Below are 23,165 nucleotides of genomic sequence, written 5' to 3'. Positions count from 1 at the left end.
AAACAGGGACAAAAAGAGGACACCAAATCAAGCCTAATAGGAACTGTGGAGGTGCGAGAGGGTGAACTGGGAGCCCAAAGACAGCAGCTGAAGGCAGGTTTAGCTGTGAGCAGTTCCTGCTGAGAAGTCAGGTTAAAAGAGCACCAAAACAGCTACAGCCACTCACCTTGGGCTCTGGCAGAAGGAGGTCAGACTGGATTGGAACTGTGTGAAGAGAGTCAGGAACTCAGAGAGCTCAGACACAGGACACTGGGAATTTCATGCTGAATCACTCCCTCATAGGATAGTAGCCATCTTACTCAAAAAATCCCTTCTCAGAGCCCCAGGGAGAAGCAACAGTCCCTCCCTCAGGAACTTAACACCACCAGGTCAGGCCAGAGAAATGCAAATTGAGACTCAATACAGTCGTCCCTCATCACTTCATGCTTCAATTTTCGCGGCTTCACTCTATGGCAGTTTTTTCAAATATATTAATTAAAAAGTTGATCGAGACAGTGAAAATAATACAGTGCATGTGCAGATGTCTGAGTCAATTATACACCCCTGTACTACAATTAAAATTAAAATTACTGTACATATGGACTGTAGGCCTATGTATTCGAGCACTGAAGGAATCCTTCAACGCCAGGTGCAACCGCTAGAGTCTGGAATGAATTAACTGCGATAAACGAGGGACGACTGTAATAGCTAAAGGCTACCAGCAAGCAATTGCCCCACCTGCTGAAAATCCTCTTACCCTGTACACTTGAAGGATTTTTTTCATTCAGCTGAGGGCTACAATCCAAGGCTTATCAAGTAAATGACACTAACAACCTACAGGCAGAGGCTAGAAAGTAACTGAACTTTTCCTTGGCCTGCAAATCTACCCAGGAAAGTAAGACTTAACATGGATCCTACCATACTCATCCAAACCCAGAAGAGGGAGCCACAATCAGCGGAACACCAACACCCACAGAGAAAGAAAATTTGGCAGAATCCAAAACCCACTGAGACAAATAAAATGGTGAAACAAAGAAACAAATCCCAAATGAAAAAACAATCAACTTCTACAGAAGAGATAAATGAAATGCAATGAAGCAGGTTATCAGAAGTAGAGTTTAGAGCGATGGTTATGAAGAATCTCAACAGCATGAGTAAATATATAGAAACAATAAAAATCAACCAACTGAAAATGAAAAACCACCAAGTGGAAATGAAGAATGACACAGCAGAAATAAAGAACACACTGGAAGAAATAACCAGCAGAGCAGAGGAGGCCGAGGATTGGATCATCAAATTAGAAGACAAGGAAAAAACAAAACAAAATCACCCAATCAGAGATACCCCTGCCAAACATCAATCAGAAAGAATATATGTACCCCTATGTTCATAGCAGCACTATTTACAATTGCTAAGATCTAGAAACAGCCCAAGATGTCCATCAATAGATGAATGGATAAAAAAGCTGTGGTACATGTACACAATGGAATACCATGCAGCTGTAAGAAAAATCTCTTATCCTTTGAGACAACATGGAGGGACCTGGAGAGTATTATGCTAAGTGAAATAAGCCAGTCAGAGAAAGACAAATATCACATAATCTCACTTATTTGTGGAATATAATGAACAAAATATAACCAGAGACATAGAAGTAGGGTACAGACTGACAAACCTCAGAAGAGGGAGGTGGGGGGTGGGGAGAGATAAGCCAAATAACTTATATCCACAACCAATGGACATAGATAACAATGCTGGGGCAGGGGCAGGATTGGAAGGAGAGTGTCAATGGGGGGAAAAGGAGAAACATCTGTAACAAAAATTAAAAATAGAAAACAGGCTTCAGAAAAAGTAAAGTTTACACTGAGTTCAAATAATCTAAAACAATTTCAAATTTTGCAATAGAATTATGAAGTCTGTTCTAACCAGATAGAAATAAAAGAATATATAGTCAAGTAAATTGTTTGTTTTTATGCTTTTGATGTTCAATGTTTTCTCTAACTATACAATTCAGCAATTAATGAATGATTCATAATATTTATCTTACAGGCAAATTAGTTATGTTATAGGGTATAGTATTATACCTATACGTTATTTGGCAGAATATTTGTATTATGGTTACAGTATTTATAATGATCACGTACCAAGAAGCTTTCCAAGTTAGAAATTATTTGGATTACTTACCAGTAAAAGAGTTCCTTATTATTGAGTCACCTCTGCAGTTCCTCGTTCTTTAGCCGTATTTTAAACTTTCATGTATTTATTTATTTTGACTACCTCTTCAAATACAGCAGAGCTGTTGAATCATTAAATTTCAGGTATGTAAGCGTGAGCACTAGCGCATGCATTGAGTGTGAGTCAAACTCCACTATATATCTGCATATATGTAAGCATCACACACCCCCTCAGTATTGTTGGTACAATCTTACAAAAATCCCACAGTCCAGGGACATCAGAGGAATAACAAATTTTATGAAGGAGATAACTCAACAGGAGAATGTCACTTAGAAGATGATGTTTATATTATACTAACCTGGCATCTCTACCACTTTTTTGGACCATTTTTATATTATGAATTTTGTTTCCAGGGAAAAGAGGAGCAACAAGTTAAGAAATATTTCCGAGTTTCATACACTCTTTGGCAAACAAATTGAAGCAGTGCTGTTTGAAATTGTGGTAGATTAGGGAAAAAAAAGAGCTTAGCACAATGGCATATGGTATGAATTGCCATAATTCAAGAAAATCACGTTGCTTCATGACAATGTGTTTTACTGCTACCCAGGAGCCAAATTAAGTGTATACTCACATACAACACAGATACCACAGACAAGTATAAAGATAAAAATGTAGTTATCCAATGCAGAAATTCATTTTAGAGCACTAGGCTGCTTTCTTTAATATCTAATTCTATGATGCTAACTAAAACAAAATGTATATTCAAATAACTCTAAAGTCTGTTCATAACAATTGCAAGCAGAGAGACTTGGATAATGAAGACCCAATAAGAAGAAAAAAATTTTACTCACACTGGATGATACAAACTTTCATTTCAAAATAAGAGGCATCCTAGAACATGGTTCTCAAAGTAGAATCCCCAAAATCCTTTCAAGGTTTTGAAGTCAAAACTACTTTCATAAATTTACCAAGATTTTATTTGCCCTTTTCACTGTACTGACACTTGCAATGGCGGTAGAAACATAATGGTGGGTAAAACTGCTGGGGCTTTAGTATGCACGCAGTCAGTGGCACCAAATTATGTTAGTAGTGATTACATTCGTCACCATCACACACAGTAAAATAAATACTATTCTTAACATTTTTTAATTTTGAAGTTTTATTTTTCATAAAAATGTTATTTATGTTAACATATAGTGGGTTTTTATTTTAAAATGCAATACTAAATAATTTTAAAAACATCTCCATTTTAATTTCTAATACAGTAAACTATTGATAGATATTACATATGTGTGTATGTGTGTGTGTATATATATATACACACATATAAACAAAAGTTCTCTACAGTCTTTAGTAATTTTTAAGTGTCTAAAAGAGTTCTGAGACCAAAAGTTTAAGAACCACTGACAAAGAATTATCTAATTTTTATAGGAGATAGACACCCTTCACCAAAAAAATAAAACCAACTGACCAAATAAACAAGCAAACAAAAAAACATGGGGAAAAAAAACTCTGAAATTCAATGATGTGTTTGGCACATGTGATGATAGAAAAAACTAAAAAAAAATAAAAGACATGCTAGATATTCTAGATTTTGGTGCTCAGATATTTTGAGCAAAATTACATTAATCAAGCACCTGAACATCTCATTTTGTTTGAGTAAAAGCTCTACTTACACCTACGAGAATATTCCATGATTGAGTCTGTTTGCCTATTTCAGTTTAAACTTAGTATGCTCACAATAAATATTAGTGGGATGGGGGCTAAATTAAGGAGTCCTGTTTGTGTGAAATAAATTAGTATTAATTCTTTTCACTGGAAGCAAATGATTAAGTTTAATCACTTTTGTATTTATTGCCCAAAGAGAGATTGTGAATGCACTTCAAAGGATAGTAGCTAACATTCATGCTATCATGAATTATATGAGTATAACTTTTAAGTCAAAGATCAACTGGAAGAAATCCTTAATACCAGAAATAGTTCACATTCTCTAGATACGTTTGAGAGAGTAAATAATGCACGACTGAGACTTTTTGCATCCCTCAATGAATATCAGCAACTCCGGGGGAATGTTCATTCAGAGCTCAACAAACACAATTCACAAAAATGCAACCCAGGCTGATACACAGTACAGTTATGTGTGACAGTCTTTAGACAGCACAATGTCATAAACATCTGAAGACATTTTAAAACTGCTCTAGACACACATCACAGACAAATACTGACCAAAATACAGAATTACACAATTACATAATATCAAGATGACACAGGCCCTAGATGATCTATGGGGAGGAAGAGAAGAAAAGCACTGAGAGGGTGCAATACAGATGCATATGCAAAGAGATATAAGGCAATCAATGCATGCGCTGGTGTGAACACTTACCTACCTACATTTGAATTTCAATGGTTCCAAGGTCTTCAGGTCACACTCATGGAAACTCCAAAGATTGGAGATCTGGAGAGAAGATCTCAAGTTGAAGAACCTTTTTCCCCCTGAGTTTTAAGTTTAATGTTTAAAAACATTGGTATAGATAGATTATAGGTCCAGAAAAGTATGCCAAGAATTCCAGCAACTCAATTGATGTTGATCAGTTACTAAAAAGAAAAGGTTTCTTAAGATTATAACACGTGTTTACCTTATTCCTAGGAAAAGGCCCTTAAAAACAATATTATAAAAGTATTAAGCTTATCAGTAAATAGGACTTAATGAATGATGAAACAACACACACGATTCAAAATAGTTTCCACATTAGTATATACATATGGTATGTATATTATTCATAGTATAAAGAGTATCCTATTTAGTTTTACATAAAAACCCCATCTACAGTTAAATGAATTATATACAGCTGAAACAATAAAAATAGGCAAATATAAATCTTGATGAGACGTTCTAATACAAATTGGCTAAAAACCATTCAGCATAATAAAGACTGAAGAAAATTACCCTTAACTAATGGCACATCTTTATTTCTAAAAGATAAATTAGAAATGATATAACTGTGAAGTAAAACTTATTAATTTAAGCATGTCATAGCTCTGTTATAACACTAAAAAGTAAACTGACTTACATACAACTACTGAGAGGATGATTCACAGTTAAATACTTTATACATACACAAGTGTAGGTTTGAGTAAAAACTTCCTTTTTAGTTACTTATTACTGAGTATCTTTTTGTTGACTGATAAGGAGTGTGAAGAGCTATTATTCTAAACTAGTGTTGAGCATATAAAACTAAAAATATTTATGTGATTAAAATGAACTTCAAATAAATTATTTTAAAAGCCCTCTTCAACACAAAATGCTTTGTACCAAGCATTGTGTGTTTGGTACAAAGATTACTCCAGGAATTTAAGTCCCAGGTTATACATTTAATGACCGATAGAAATTTCAAAGAAAAAAAAAAAAAGAGAATAAAGATTCATTAGTATTGAGAATATTAGAGGTTTAAAATATATATTTACACATTTCTTGCTTTCTAAAAGTTAACAATAAAAAAATGGAAAGAATTCAGAAGTTTTTTTTCCCTGAAATTTCAGAGTTTCTACAAAGCAAAATTTCCCTCTTGTAAAAGTTGTAGAGAGAAAAAAGCAAATTACATGAGTGACTGTAATGTAAAATAGCAACAAGAAAAAACCCAAAGCAAAAGTCACAAGAGGAAGAAAAAATGTTTTATTATTCTTAAAAGGCATACCCATTTACTGTTCTCAATCTAGTGACATCTAGAGTGATTATGTCTTAATCTAGTAGATTTTTTTTCTAGACTCATTACAGGCCACATAATTTACTACAGATCAACTCTTGTTATAATGAATACTGCTACAAAGGAAATTTCTACAGATATATCTACTCTGATTAAAGAAAACTCTGTACTTTCATCTCACAAAGAAATCAGTCTTTTAAAGGTTAAAGCTGGATTTGTGTTTGTTTCAGAAGAGGACGGCTGCCAGCTGCTGCTTAAGCAGCTCGTACTGAGAGAAATAAATCCAGTCTCTGCTCTCAGATGGCAGTGCTGACAGAAAAGCCTTATCTATAGTTAAGTATAAATTTAAACCTAAAATTCTGTATAGCAAATTAAGTTGTCAGGTTAATTTACATTACAACTTGTATATCTTACAAACACATATGTTTAATAATATAAAAATTGTTTTACAAAAGGATTTACTGGCTTTTTAAGAAAAAGCAAATATTACTAGTTACCCTGGAACATTACTATGTAGATTAAGTTTTACACTTTACAAAGAGGTTATTTGGCAACACACAAACTGTATTACTAGGACACAGCTACATAGCCAAAGATTTCTAATTGCTAGCCAATACCCATTTTCCAAACAGTATTTAATTTATAATTTTTTCAGAAATAAAATATAGGTAGTTTGATGTTAACTGGATTTTACCTAAAGTTAGAAAACAGGGTTACTAATTTTTATACAAGTTAATTTACAAATGGTATTTGTCTGCCCTGAGTTTCTCTCTGAATGGATATTTTTAATGGTCTAAATTAAAGATACATTGATATTTGGCCAAAATCCATTATTTATCTCTGGTTTTAAAATCTGTGCATGGTCAGTACTCATATGCTTTGATACCATCATATTTCAATAGTGTAGTAACATCAATAATAAAAACAAGACGTGGCCCTTCAATTTTACTGTTATTATCTAAATATTAATTTTCAAATATAAATAAGCATTCCATATACAGAGCAATCTATGTGCTTCACATGTTGAAATCCTATTAGTCAGTTGAAATGTAAATGTATACTTATGAAATATTAAAATGTGGCAATAACTATGATAGTGAAAATATACAAATGTAAAGATTAAATGAAGGCAGAATAACAGAAATTATTTATTCCCTTTAGAATTTACCACACGAAACAAAATAAATGACAGGAGCTGTTTTTAATTTTTAGTTACTTAATTCCATTCAGGCCTTGGGCCTTTCAAGAAAAAGTTCAATTTGGGAATTCTCTACAACTTGTGAGGATGAATTAAAATCAGAAACCAACTATGGCACCTCAAATATTCACTATGTGGAAAATCTCGAAAGTAATACTCAGTTACATCTATGATTAATTATCTCTAGTCCAGATATAAAGAAAATTTTAAAAAGAAAAACAGGGAATGAGGAACCCCAAACATATTTTTATTACACTGCCCTTAGTTAAAATTGGGTATCTATTTAGTATCACAATGCTGAATGCACTATCATGATCAGGAACAATCCAAAAGCTGACAATCTGAGAAAGTATTATTTCTGTAACATAATGCCAAACTTTAAATCATTAACAATTAATTGAATCATTTCATATTTTTATAATAAAATTTCAGATTCTTTCATTCAGAAGTTCATTCTATAATGGCCAAAGCTGAATATTAATATCAATACCTGACCATGTGAAATCAAACCAAAGTGTGCATTTGGTATACCTCTACTAGAAACTCAGTTCTTAGCCTGTCTATTGAATAACAGCATTATAGTAATCGTTTAGTAGGATTTTAATGAAAAGCTAACCTCTTCTAATTGGCCATATTTAATAGGCAAAATTAGCAGAAGGTACAAGAACAATTAACTACTCTAATCTTCAATAGAACAATTGGTTGAAAATAACATTTTTAGCATAATTTCATGAATGCAAACAGCTTCAGTAAATTGATTAGAAAGCTCTAGTGGACAAACAGTAAAAGTCCAGAAACTTTTATAAAGAAAACAATAGTCAGTAAATACTTAATATAATTTTTTAAAAAAAATAAAAGTCACAATAAAAGTCATTATCACACTTTAACACACTAGAGTACTTTAATTTGACAACTTGGGCTTCAAAAGATGTGAATTTAAAAAACCTCAGAATAGGGGGGTAGGGGGAATGCATGAGATGAACCAAAGAATTTATATCAATGTATGCATAACCAATGGACATACACAACAATGCAAGCAGGGTTGGGGTAGAGGGCGAGATGGGCAGGAGGATGTCGGGGGAGGGTGGGAGAAAAATCTGTAACAAAAATAAATTAATAAAAACTGGAAAAAATAAAATAAAAGTACATCACCAAGCCTTTATAAACAGAGAACAATGAACTGAAACAGTATACTAGAAAATTAATATAATTTTTAAAAGACAATGAATTGCAAAGATAAAATTTTACATTTAAAATTTTTTTGTTTTCCCTAATTTTAGGTAAAATATTTTTTAGTATTTAGGAAATATATGGAATTATTAGTTAGCTTGTACCCAATGTAAATAAACTTTGGGAATAGTTGTTCCTCACTTATGCAAAGCAAATCATAAGATGTTGGATATGGCCCTGGCCAGTTTGGCTCAGCGGTTAGAGCGTCGGCCTGCGGTCCGGAGAGACCCGGGTTCGGTTCCCGCTAAGGGCACGTACTTCGGTTGCAGTTTGTCCCCGGCCCTGGTTGGTCGTGTGGGTGGCAGCCACTCGATGTGTCCCTTCACGTCGATGTTTCTCTCTCTCTCTCCTTTCCTCTCTCTCCCTCCCACTCTATCTGTACAAAAAATGGAAAAATATCCTCAGGTGAGGATAAAAAAAAGAAAAAAAAAAAAGATGTTGGATATGTTCTTTCTTACCTGTAATAAAGTAATACCAAAACATAAAAATATACTCAGAGCCAAGTGCATTTTAATTTTTTTTTTTTTTTTATCCTCACCCGAGGACATTTTTCCATTTTTTTGTTCAGGTAGAGTGGGAGAGAGAGAGAGGAACAGAGAGAGAGAGAGAGAAACATCGATGTGAAAGGAACACATCGAGTGGCTGCCACCCGCACAACCGACCAGGGCCGGGGACAAACTGCAACCGAGGTACACGCCCTTAGCGGGAACTGAACCCGGGTCTCTCAGGACCACAGGCCGACGCTCTAACCGCTGAGCCAAACCGGCCAGGGCGCATTTTAATTTTTAATCAAGACTATTCCTATAATTTCTGTTCTTCCTAAGTATGAAGAAAAAGACAAGAAGTAAGCCAAGTTATTGGAATGAGTTCAACTAGAAAAGTGAGTAATCATATGATCAGAATTGTGAAATAGTTGCTACTGGTCAAATGAAATTAATGACACATTAAATGATCTTTAAATTAGAGGAGAGAACATACTTTACAGGCCTATTTTCAACAACTAAATTTAAGTATCAGACTTATTATTTAAATCCAGTTATTATGCTCTAATAACGTATCCTATGAGCTGCATTTCCTAGGTCGCACAGATGGCCTCCTTTCAACCAGTTCAGTTACATTAAGTCCACATAGCAAATAAATGTGAGAATTATCATGAGAATATCCTGGAGAGATTTCAGGAACCACAAAAACAAAAACCACCAGAATTTCAGTAACAAGGAGTTAAGGTATTAGAGGAAAATCAGCTCTACATGTAAAAGTCATATATATACACATATAAATATGTATTATATATATGATATAGGTCACATGAAGAAGCCAGTCATAGACTGTGTACATTATGCTACTCATTTTATTTATTTAATTATTATTTTTTTTTATCCTCACCCGAGGACACTTTTCCATTTTTTGTACGGATAGAGTGGGAGAGAGAGAGAGAGAGGAAGGGAGAGAGAGAGAGAAACATCGACGTGAAGGGACACATCGAGTGGCTGCCACCCGCACGACCAACCAGGGCCGAGGACAAACTTATGCTACTCATTTTAGAAGGAAACTAATTTTTCCTTTCTTTATAAAATGTTTACTTCCCCTAGTTTTCTCTCTTACGGCACAGTTTATGTAGAATAAGTAATTATAGTTGTTGCTTTAATGCTTGTTATCATCATTAATTTGCTTTAGAGTTACAACAGACTTCTTCCTGAATTATGTGTCTATCTAGCATAGGTGTATTAAGAAAAAGATTTAGCCCTGGCCAGTTTGGCTCAGCGGTTAGAGCGTCGGCCTGCGGTCCAGAGAGACTCGGTTTCGGTTCCCGCTAAGGGCACGTACTTCGGTTGCAGTTTGTCCCCGGCCCTGGTTGGTCGTGCGGGTGGCAGCCACTCGATGTGTCCCTTCACGTCGATGTTTCTCTCTCTCCCTTCCTCTCTCTCCCTCCCACTCCATCTGTACAAAAAATGGAAAAATATCCTCGGGTGAGGATAAAAAAAAAAAAAAAGAAAAAGAAAAAGATTTAACTCTCAATTATAGAATTTTTGAGAAGATATTTATTAACAATGGTTACTTGTAATATAATAAAAATGGTGACCACCAACAGATTCCTTAACAAGGTGTTAAATTATTCTGGTGCTTTGCTTTAAGATCAGAGATTTTCAACTGGTGTGCCACAAGAATTTCTAAAACATGCAATACCTGACTAGTTAGGAGCACTGACATCTTTTCCCTTAGATTGTCAAATGAAAATATGACAACAGCTGTCCAGTGTGAATGAAATAAAAATTATACCTATTGTTTTTTCAGACTGGCAAAAAATATATATATTTTTGGAATGCCACAAAAGTTTAGTAATTAGTTTATATGTGCTATGAGATGAAAAATGTTTAAAAAATTGCTGCTTTAGACTACTGGTATGTTTTGCAATCAACTTTCCAGAGCACATTTGCAGATTTATCAAGTTTGTGAATCACCTATGGTAAATTTTTCAGTACTGTTATGAGCATGTTTTCAATGCCACTTTCTGCTACTGTCATGTATGTGAATAGGGAATATCAGCTGATACAGTGAGCAAGATTTTATAATGCTTCTAATTTATTTAATGAGAGAATGTATTCCAATAACATTTTTCTTCCGAGTTTTGATTTTGTTAATAAAACAATTTTGGACAATACTAAGTATCCAGAAAAGTCAACTAATAAATATTTTCCAAACTCCCACTATTTGCTAAAATGGTGTAACATTTGAAAACAGCTGGATATATGAACAAAATTTTCAGTCTTCACTGCAATGCTTTGGCATTGGGTAACTAGAGCTAGGAAAAAAGATATTCATAACTTAATGAGACAAAGCTATCTCCAATAATAGGTTTGAGTTCCTTGTTTATAAAATAACTAAAACTTTAAAGTTGTAACTAGATGAAGAAAATATAGGAAGTTCAGTACATTTCTTCAAATCGGATGTCAAATTGTCAATATGCTTTTCTCTAACCACAATTGTCAAATACGCAATACTATTTTGGAGGTCCACAGAATCGAAGACTGCTTTTTTACCACGCAAAAAACGGGTATGATTTTCTCCAAAAGGATAAATTTGAAATGATTTTCACTAAACAAAGTTTTGTCTCATTCTATTTAAACATGATTTTATTTATATACTTATTTTTTATCCTCACCCAAGGACATTTTTCCATTTTTTGTTCAGATAGAGTGGGAGGGAGAGAGAGGAAGAGAGAGAGAGAGAGAAACATCGACATGATAGAGTGGGAGGGAGAGAGAGGAAGAGAGAGAGAGAGAGAAACATCGACGTGAAAGGGACATATTGAGTGTTTGCCACCCACACGACCCAACCAGGGCCAGGGACAAACTGCAACTGAGGTACATGCCCTTAGCGGGAACCAAACCCGGGTCTCTGGACCACAGGCCAACACTCTAACTGCTGAGCCAAACCAGCCAGGGCTATTTATACACTTTTATCGTTATGACTTTTCTGGCTAAGTAATTATAATCTTTTCTATTCAGATATTCCACACTTACCTGAATATAAAAAGTTTTTATTGCTTCACCAACAAAGAAACAAAATAATATATTCAGCTCAAAGCTTACAGGTATATAGTTTGGAGCTAGTTTAAGTTTTAAAACTCATGAACCTTGAGTTTCATGCAGGTTTATCAAAGGGTATAAAAATGCCTTTACCAAGTAAGCATTTTCATAATATATCTGTCTTGCATGTGTGTACGAAACTTGTTTTATTCCCTATTTAATTGATTTAAAAATTGGAATAATCAGGGTTGTCCAGGACTAATAAACAATTTGAAAATGTTCTTGCCAGAGAAACCATGTTGGTGGGTCTTTGTGACCATTTCCAGTACTTAGCTTTGTATTTAAAAATTTTTTATCTATGGAGCTAAAGAATAACTCCCTATAAATATGGCACAGTTACTGGGTCCAAGGGTAGAGTTTATTTTTCTGCTAGACCAACAAGAAGGTATTTATCATCCAACTATTCTACTCAGAAAGTAGCAGAGGCTTGTATACTGAAATTTAATAGTAAATAAATATAAAAAAGAACTGAGTTTATTTAATCAGTGCTAACATAAAATGACTCCTGAGTTTCAAAAAGCTCTATTTTTGTTTGTTTGTTTCAGTGACTCATGTAGGTGGGACAGGATCAATACCGAATGATCTAAAGTTAGCCAAGAAGACCTAATATTTAAGTTGGAAATGCTTTAAACACATATTTTAAAGAGTAAATAAATAAATGACACTCAAAATAAAGATGCTTAATAAGTATGCAAAACAAAAAAGAATAAAATTTAAGTTAAATAGTGTCACAAAGAAAAAGAATAACTTCATAAACTATGATCCCCATGAAAGACAAATATAAAAGGAAGCAGAAAGGAGATAGTATTAAGTTTGGCATTTGTTCCTTTAAAATACTAAAACTTATATTACTATTTTATGTAGTAAGTTTTGAAAGCTTCATTCAAATTGCAGCTTTTAGAATAAGTGAACAGAAACACTACTCCAATGATGTTCTAAGAAGAGTTTATATAACTTTCAAAAATATCTAAGTTATTCCTTGGGAATACTTGCACACCAGGAGAAAACCTAGTACTACAGAAGAAATATATTATGTATTCTGACTGTGCACTCTTATGTTTTCATTCACTATCTTTTTCAGTACTCTTTTCTACACACTGTGATATCCTGTTACATGGACTCAATCACAGTCTCCTTTCGATTAGAATTAGTGATGCTTTTGAAGACGATTTGGCCATGTGATATACTTTTGTACAGACTTTTGAGCAACAGCTTACTCAAAGCACAAACAACTAGTTTAGATGCATAACAAAACTAATTCTTTTATTTATACCCAAAGTTGCTATAGCTTCATGACTGGTTTCTTTCATTTATCTTTCTCAATGCCTCTCTTTCTTAGCACCTGTCCCACTTTCCCAGGTGTCCAAGCCTGAGCAAAGCTGAAGAGAAAGAAAACAACATGAACAACTGGCCAACAATTTCTTAATGCAATTCAGATACCTGTGTTTTATTTAAATTTAAATTATTTAGGATCTAGCTATTTATTTTATAGATTACCCAGACTCTGCTTTTTGTTTCTGTTTCTCTCATTCATAGTTCAGACATATTTTCTTCAAACATGATTCCATGAGGGCAAGAAACACAGAAGTAATCGACTGTATAACAAAGACTATCATTTATTACTAGCCTGAGTTTTACAGACAAGCCATTTGATGAAAGAAAACTATTTATTATTATTATCATTATGAATAATTTTAACTCAGGTTTAAAATTTGTGTCCCTTCAATACAATGTAACCCAAGGAAACATTCTGTTTAACTTGTAAGTGCTAAAAATGCAAATATAATCTAATATTTAAAATCAGACGTCACATGAAAAGCTAGATTTCCAGCTGACCACCCATCCCCAAATGAAAAGATTTAGCAGCATTTGACCAAGCTGCCATACAGAAACAGCTGGCTAGAGAAGACAGAATCATGGCTTTCCCCTTTCAATGCGACAAGGGCTACAGTCCCTGCCCATTTGCTATTGTCTTCAACACCAAGGCCAAATGTCAGTAGCCATGTGTCATCCATGTTTATCTTTTTATTTCAATTACTGAGAATATTTTAGACCCATGATTAGTAAGTAAAAAATAAAAAATATATCTAAAGGGCCTTGTTTCTAAAACACATGAAAGTAAAGAATAATCTTGCATGTTCAATACACAAATAAAGTGTCTGTCAGACTACAATTTAAAATGGCACTATGAAATAAACCACAGAAAGACCTGATTTCTGGGAAGCTACCAGAATTTTAACATTTGGCCCATGAAGTAATTAATATAAAATAATAAATAAATAAATTTTTGTGACATTTAAAAGTATAGTGAAGCTTTCATGTCACTCTTTTTATGTTCATTTGATTAATAATTATATAGGCTACAAGTATTTATTAAATTACTCAAATCAGACATCTGCAAATGCTTTTATTTTTATGCCAGATTTTACTAAAAGATTATTTTTACTCTTCCAACTAAACCTAGTATCTAGATAAAATAATTTTACTTATAAAGATAGTGTTTATGTTTTAAAGCTACTCCTGGTACTAATATAAAGTAATAAATATCAAGCTTTTTTTAAAATAATTTTTTTCTGTATTGATGTTAGAGAGAGAGAGAGAGAGAGAGAGAGAGAGAGAGAGAGAGAAACATCGATGAGCAAGAACATCGATTGGCCGCCTCCTGCAGGCCCCCTAATGGGGATCAGGCCCACAACCTGGGTATGTGCCCTGACCAACCGGCAACTTCTTGGTAGAGGGGTCGATGCTCAACCACTGAGCCACACTGGCCGGGTGAACCTTTTATTTTTAATCCTCACCCAAGGATATGTTTTTACTTATTTTTAGAGAGAGAGAAAGGAGAGAAACGTCCTGTACATACCCCAACTGAGGATCAAACCCACAACCTAGGTATCTGCCCTGAGTGGGAATCAAACTCACCACCTTTGGTGTATGGGATGACATGAATTTATACATCAACTGAGCCACCCGGCCAGGGTAAAGCTATTTTAATAGTTTATTTTTTAAATGCTCATAGCAAGAAATCTTAAGTCATACCACTGTGTTTCTTTTTAGTATTAACATGAGAAACCCTTCAAACACTAGTCTTATTTAATAAATGAGACCATTCTGTATTTTTCAAATATTGTAATTTTATATCGACTAATTATTAATTTTATATGCCACTTATAAATTCTTTGTTCATAATTTTTTATTTGTGCTATAGTAATGATAATTTTTAATCCCACCCCCCGAGATAAAGCAAGTTTTCAATTTTGTTTACCATTCTCATTGCTATAGTTCATCAGCATGCCACAAAAGACAGTCAAGAGCTTCTCATTGGCGGGATCAGTTATACTGCACAGTGACCTTAAATGGTCAATTACAATCTGTGCACCACCTGCTTGGTCAACTGCACTTCTGCCCTCATCTGTAAAACAAAGAGTTAAATTAAAAATAAAAGAAAAAAGAAATGGACCTTACAATTTCAAATACAAAACATAACAGTGTTATTCCTTATTTAGTGAGTAAATAAAAATAAACCTAAGAAGGGCATTACATGTCTTTTTGGAAATACAAAATAAAACAAATAAACATGGTAAGGGGCATGGGATGGGGAAAAGAGATAATCACTTTCCTTTCAAGAGAAGAAAAGATTACTTGCATTGGTATCATATAAGACCTTAAAGAATTTCTGTGTGTCCTAGGAGTTTATGATTATAACATGAAAATTTCCCCCTCCTCTTTTACAAACGCCAATTCTGTATAAGAGTAAAAAATAGGAACTAATAGTCTACTGGAAATATTTTCTCACCTTGGAAACCACTAAATATCTCTTTCAAAGTTGGATGTTATCAAAGAAAACTGTCTGTGGCACAGTGTAATTCTAGATCACAACATATAATGCCTAAATATTAGGACAAGGGTCTTTTTAATGACATTTTCTATAGTCCATAAGCATGTTCCTTTTTTTAATTCTTGGTACTTTGTGTTTCCCATTTCCTTATTCTCTCCAATCTAGAACACACAAATATACTTCAACATTACAACCAGTGGTCAAATGATGGTCAAACGATGGTCAAACATACATCATCTTATATAGAACAGATGTCATTTTACTGTTGGATTATAAAAAATAGCTTTAAAATACTTCCTAACACTTGAACATAAGACTGGAAAGAGATTAAAAAAAAAAGGGTCTTTCTAAATCTAACCTTTCCTTATGTAAAATATGGTAGACTCTAGGAATAGTATTATCCAACAGAAATATAAGAGCCACAAATGTGAGCCACATATATGATTTAAATTTACTAGTAGCCACATTAAAAATATAAAAAGAAACATTACAAATCATTTCAGTATATTTTATTCAATCCAATATATCTAGAATATGATCATCCCAACATGCAATCAACATACAATGAAATATTTTACATTCTCTTCTTTGTAATAAATCTTTGAAATACGAGTGTATTTTACACTTACAGTTACATGTCAATTCAACAAGCCACATTTTAATTGCTAAGGGCTTGTCACACTGGACAGTGCAGCTATAGAAGTGTAAAGAAAGGATCAGTAAAAGAAATGGCTCACAAAGGAATTATAGCTATAAAGTTAGTAAATAAAAGATTTTCATTTTTTTAGTGAAAGAACTAAAACTAAGGTCACATCTTTATATGATCAGTGGCAAATTATATTAGACAGTGAAACAATACATATCATTTCTTGTGCATACACACAACTTATATAGCAGTGCCTCATAAATACTTGCTTCATAATTTTGATGAGTTTTAAGAAAATTCATACTAAGATGAAAAGAGTTTTGTTCACCCAGTTCATGTCCACTTAGTTTTATTGTATTGTTATATAGATGCAGAACAAGGCCCTATACTAATCAGCTAGTAAGATCACAGAAAATTCTTAGTTGCCAGGATAACTAGTCAGATGAGCAAGAAAGTTAGTTATGTATCATTTAGAAATTTATTTTCCAAAGTTTTCTTTTCTAATAACATTATAAATTATCTGAATTGCTGGGCAATTTGTAACTGGATGATATGGGAGAAAACTGAAGATTAGGATTACAAATTTAAATGTTCAGACTTTCAATAATGTGAATATATAGTATCCTATGCCTAAATTGCAAAGCTCTCATTGCTGAGTAAATATGGGCTTTCACAATATAAATTTTGTATGTTTCAAATTTAGAAATCTTAGAGAATAGCTAAGTCTTAATTTCATGTACTAGAAAACTAAGGCTTAGAAACTGTGAGTTTTAAAAACTAAGCTGGCTTCCTCTTAATACTCAGCTATTCAATATTAAAAATCACCTCAATAAAAACAATATGGTGTTACCTCAAAAAATTAAAAATTGAACTTCCATTTGACCCAGTGATCCCACTTCTAGGAATATACCCTAAAAAGCCTGAAACACCAATCAGGAAGAATATATGTATCCCCATGTTCATAGCAGCACTATTTATAATAGCTAAGATCTGGAAACAGCCCAAGTGTCCATCAGAAGACGAATGGATAAAAAAGCCGTGGTACATATACACGATGGAGTACCATGCAGCTGTAAGAAAGAAAGATCTCTTATCCTTTGAGATGACATGGAGGGACCTGGAAAGTATTATCCGAAGTGAAATAAGCCAAGCAGAAAAAGACAAATACCACATGATCTCACTTATACACGGAATATAATGAACATAACAGTCTGAAGAATACGGTAGACCCAGAAACATGGAAGTAGGGCCAGACAGACATTCCTCAGAAGAGGGGGTGGGGGGTGGGAAGAGATAAACCACAGAACTTATATGCATGTATGCATGACCAATGGACATGGACAACAAAGCTGGGGATGGGGCGGGGGTGGGGTGGGGAGGAGGGTGTCAATGGGGTAAAAAAGGAGAAACATCTGTAACAAAAATAAATAAAAAATTTAAAAATATATATAAAAATAAAAATCACCTCAATAAATGTTAATACAGATGTACTCGACAAATATGTTCATCTTATTTAATAGTGTAATAAATAAGAATATAAGAGCAAACAGAAGGCAAATTACCTATCTGTATTGCAGAGCCAAAGTGTTTTTCTTCCTTTCTCTGCTTCCTTCCATTCCCTTCCTCCCTCCCAGCCCTGTATGGATTGTCTATAATGTGGCTGTCTACTCGTGTTATTAAGAGTTAGTTGCAGAAAATAAACTCAAGTTCTATATTACAAATTATATTATCAAATTTGAGAAGAGAAGCAAAACAAAGCACACATAACAGATATATAAGTTGAAACAATATTCACCATCACTATAGGAATATTTATATCTACCCTTCCTCCCCCCCTCCCCTTCTTTTGACTAATCAGCTAGGGAAACAAGATCAAAGGTAATTTTATTAAAATATTTTAAAGAATCTGGGAATGTAAAGAAATAAATTATAACTCTATGTTCTTTTACTCTACCAAAACCAGCAAAAGAGTAAGTCTTTTATGGCATCTTACAAATTACTTTAAATACATATTAGGACATCTGTCATTGCACAGGTTCTTTACCAAAAGGTTCTTTACCAAAAAGTTTCATATCCTTGAATGTAGGCTCACTTCTAACTCTTCTCATAAGTAACTTCTAGTTGTGAAGTATCCTGAGTAGTTACCTCTAGAAATAAAATGCATACCTTAATTTTCCACAATTATGCACTAGATAAAGTTGCAGCCCACCAACTCATTAAGCCCTGCTATATTCTTTAATGATGACCTGTCACACAAACTAGTTTCCAGCATATGAACTTTAAATATGAACTTTCTTCACACTAGGTAAGAGCAGAGTTTTAAATCTAAAGAGATACTGTACTTTCATTACTCTTCAGTAGCCAAAAGCAGAAAGCAATGAAAAGTTTATGTCATAGTTATTATATCTCACAAATAAAAATTTTAAAATGTTACAAAGTCTGTATTTCATTATAAGGTACAAGTTTTATAGTAAGGCCTTGCAAAGGATCTAAAAATACTGAATACAACTATAGTGACGTATTCTAGTATATCCTAATTTCAGATTTACTTGTATGTCTCCCCAAATAGGCTGTTCCTCCTTATGGGCAGCAAATGCCTAGTACAGTCGTCCCTCGCCACTTTGCGCTTGTCTTTCACGGCTTCACTCTATTGCGTTTTTTTTTCGAATATATTAATTAAAAAGTTGATGGAGACGGTGAAAATGACACAGCGCACGCTTAGCTGTCTGAGTCAATTATACACCCTGTATTAGAATTAAAATTAAAATTACTGTACGTACGGACTGTAGGCCTATGTATTAGAGCACCCCAGGAATCCTTCAATGCCAGGTGCAACTTCCAGAATCTGGAATGGATTAACCACAATAAACGAGGGATGGCTGTACATAGTAGGCACTCAATATTTATTGAATGACTGGGGCCTCTGGCTAGATTTTGGTAAATTAGCATTTACTTTGAGGGTGAAAGTGAGCATGAATGTGCGTGTGTTTGTTTGTCTGCAGTTTTATGTTTTAACAACCACAATATGGTTTAACTTTCTTTCTAAACTTTATTTCAATGAAATAATGTTGTATTTGTTGTTTTGTGCTTACCTTACTGCTCTACAATATTCACTGAATGAACACATCACAATTATTTGTTCTTTTGCTGATTAACACTTGGGTTGTTCCTAGGTTTGAGCTATTATTTATAAAGCATTCACTGCAATGTTGGCTCATACAACCTGCACATCTTCCACTGTCTCGATAATAAAAGAAAGCCAGTGTATATTTCCTCCAGTAGTGTGTGAGCTCCTGCTGTTCACCCCTTCACTACTGCTTGGGTATTATTTGACTTTTAAAGTTTAGGCAATTTGATGGGAGAGGTAGAAACTATTCCAGAATGTACAAGGAGCAGGTCTTTGCTGACAGTCATTTTTCTGTATATTCAATTAAGGCAGTTAATTTAGTATCAAGAGTATACAGCATGTATATGAAAAAAGGAACCCAAAACAATTGAAGTCATGGAGGGAGAAAGAGAAAGAGAGAGATAAATGGAAACATGTATAGACATTAGAATTTGAAAAGAAAAATAAACGGAGAGTGAGTTAAGTAGCTTACAGAAACTGGCTATAAAACCTATGTAATAGTATGACTGGAAAAAATTCTAGAACTTTTTTCTATATTCATGCTGACAGAAAAACCTTACAATAACATAAGCAAATACTTGTTTTTATCATTTCTATCATCACCAGCTTTCCCAAAAAAGATATTAAAAGGCTCAAATCTTTAAAAAGACTAAAGAGGACAACTTGGGAGGCAGTATGGTGCTGGATATAAAAGAAGTCCAGCCCTGGCCGGTTTGGCTCAGCGGTCAGAGCGTCGGCCTGCGGTCCGGAGAGACCCGGGTTCGGTTCCCGCTAAGGGCACGTACTTTGGTTGCAGTTTGTCCCCGGCCCTGGTTGGTCGTGAGGGTGGCAGCCACTCGATGTGTCCCTTCACGTCGATGTTTCTCTCTCTCTCTCTCCCTTCCTCTCTCTCCCTCCCCCTCTATCTGTACAAAAAATGGAAAAATATCCTCGGGTGAGGATAAAAAAAAAAAAAAAAAAAAAAGAAGTCCATAATGTGCAATAGTAAATTCTATCTAAAATTAATTTTTCAAAATATGGATTTATTTTTATAATTTAAAAGTCTATATCTTTCATGCTACTTTCCACTTTGTGGCTTAATATCACCATTTTCATATTCTCAGTATAAAATCTAATTTTTCAAAATCTATTTTTAAAAATATGTCTACATACATATTGATATTAGTTTCCCTCTCATCCTCTAATTATTTGGTTCCCTATGTATCCAATGTGGTCAAACTGCTTACTTCCCACCAGAAGTAACAATCCTTTGTGATATCAGGAATGGTTACTGTGCTGATAATTATGATGCAGCACCTCAGAAAATTAGGACTCCATGAGAGAAATAAACAGCAGGAGCTGATCATACTAATAAAATTTCATCTAAATTTTGTTAAAAGTCAGAAACATGAGAAAAATATGTGTGTAAATACACTGCTGAATAAATTATCTTTTGTGTTTTCAAGGAAGTTTTAGCAAATAAAAAGAGTTCACCTTTAACATTCTAAAGTGTCATGGATTGTGTACTGCTTCCCTCTCTGTTTTTTATAACAGCATCCTGCACATAACACTCTGCAAGTTTTAATTAATGATGTTGGCTGTGCATAGGCTGCACACATATACACACACTACAGTAAAGGTTAAGAGTTTTGGACACAACTAAAGATTGCTTTTTAAGGTTACTGATAGCCAAAATGAAAGCTAAGGCACTTAGCAGATAAATACAAATGACTTTTATTGTGTACGTAGCTTAGACACAATACTCTGATAAGTGAATTAAGAGAACTTATAAAACACATTTCTTTTTCCTTACATTTTAACTAACATTTTGCTTAAAGAAATTATAATAAATATCAGCATTCTGAATTAAAACTTTGGAAATCTGAACTCTAACTCACTTTTCCATCATTAAACACTAAAAATAGTACACTGAAATACCTTTGCCATTCAGTTCAGCAATAGCACAGTATTAGTATCAACTGAGAATCAATATTTGAGGATTCATTACTGAAAAGTTCTTTGGTACCTTTTCTCAAAAAATATTTTTAGGGTATCCATGAATTTAAATATTAAGACTAAACTACACAATCGCTGTCCAAAATGCAACTAAACAGAGAGAAGTCGACAGACAAAATCTATTTCACATATAATTGGTAGGAGCTTGAAAAGGTCAAGAACAGTAACACAATTTCTGTATCATTATCAAGTTTCCTGGAGAGTCACATATCCATTCATTGAGATCTATTTTGAAAGTAAGAAATTTCTAAAACTCCTAGAGACATGCTTTAAAGAACAGTATTTAGAAGCACAGTAAAAAATGAACAAATTACACAATCTTTTAACTTCATAAAATTATAGGCCTTGTAAACATTAACAAGCCCTTAAATCCTGCTGCACAATTTTTTTCACAGGTCCCTGTCACAATGCCCATGATGACCAATCCAAATAGTCACAAATTCCTCAAGTTCCTTCCTTTCCCAACCTCTGCATTCTTAACAGAAACCATGATTCCTACTTCTGACAGAAACAGAAGAAGAAATCTTCCTCACTTTTTTACCCTCCCCAATATTAAACACAGGATTATATGCACCTTTTTTCTTTTCTTTTTTGTTTTTTATCCTCACCTGAGGACATTTTTTGATATTTTGTTCAGATAGAGTGGGGGGAGGGGGGGAGAGAGAGAGAGAGAGAGAAACATTGATGTGAAAGGGACACATGGAGTGGTCGCCACCCACACGACCCAACCAGGGCCGAGGACAAACTGCAACCGAGGTACGTGCCCTTAGCGGGAACTGAACCGGGGTCTCTCCAGACCGCAGGCCAACGCTTCAACCGCTGAGCCAAACTGGCCAGGGCTGCACCTTTTTTCTAATCACTTTCAGTATCTCATAATGTAATTTAAGTCCAGTTATAGCTAATTAAGGGCAAAAAAAAGTGAGATTTATTTCAACAGAAGGTAAGACTTTTCAAGTAAAGAAAGTTGTAAATATGTCATAAGCTAATGTCTCTAAAGACGTGAGAGAAAAGAACACCTAATGATAAAATTCTATGGCCAATCTTGGTTGTTGGAGTACGAATCAGAATTTCTTTGTTACCTAAAATTTAAAATGTTAACTTAGCCCAGCTAGTATGGCTCAGTGGTTGAGCATCCACCCATGTACCAAGAGGTCATGGGTTTGATTCCTAGTCAGGGCACATGCCCAGGTTGTGGGCCAAATCCCCAGTGAGAGAGTCACATGTGTTAGAAAAACGCAGGAGGCAATCAATTGATGCTCTCTCCCATTGATGTTTCTATCTCTCTCTCCCTCTCCCTTCTTCTCTAAAATAAATAAATAAATAAACAAATAAAATGTTAACTTAAGAATTTTGCTATGGTAGAAGTTTTTAATTTTAGAAAAATTGTAGTATCATTGGAGTAATGACATAAAATAGGTATAAAAAGGTCTCTAAGCTTTGGGTTTTGTTAAGTTTGACCATAAGGAAGCCCCTTAACCTCTATTGATGTCAGACCTAGAAAAGGGAGAAGCAGAGGACTGTTGAATGTTCTTTTAGATCTGACATTCTCTTATTCATTTCTGTTTCTACTGTGTCCTTGTTGTGCACATAGGAAGCAATACACTGTGTGTGGGTTTTTCTAACACATTAAAATAAAACCTTGAATTTTGCTGTTTATGCTTCCAATCATTAATCACTATAAATCAGGCA

The 23,165-nt window shown here is 34.1% G+C and overlaps 1 protein-coding gene across 13 annotated transcripts in view; it reads right to left on the bottom strand.

The window, feature by feature from the left end:
- Positions 1 to 23,165, bottom strand: part of RAP1GDS1 (Rap1 GTPase-GDP dissociation stimulator 1) — a 168,081-nt gene that overhangs the window by 51,705 nt on the left and 93,211 nt on the right. For 9 of the 13 annotated variants that reach the window (XM_036255128.1, XM_036255108.1, XM_036255117.1 and 6 more), the window contains one exon: positions 15,136 to 15,282. The exons of 3 other annotated variants lie outside the window; for them this stretch is intronic. In XM_036255128.1, the coding sequence (XP_036111021.1) occupies positions 15,136 to 15,282 (147 nt within the window). Of the gene's footprint in view, positions 1 to 15,135; positions 15,283 to 18,398; positions 18,442 to 23,165 lie in introns of those variants that run through there. One more of the 13 variants, XM_036255199.1, reaches the window with a different exon arrangement.

The sequence above is a fragment of the Molossus molossus genome, unplaced genomic scaffold, assembly GCF_014108415.1.
Source record: "Molossus molossus isolate mMolMol1 unplaced genomic scaffold, mMolMol1.p scaffold_m16_p_1, whole genome shotgun sequence".
Lineage (NCBI taxonomy): Eukaryota > Metazoa > Chordata > Mammalia > Chiroptera > Molossidae > Molossus > Molossus molossus.
This window is presented reverse-complemented; position numbering and strand designations above follow the sequence as displayed.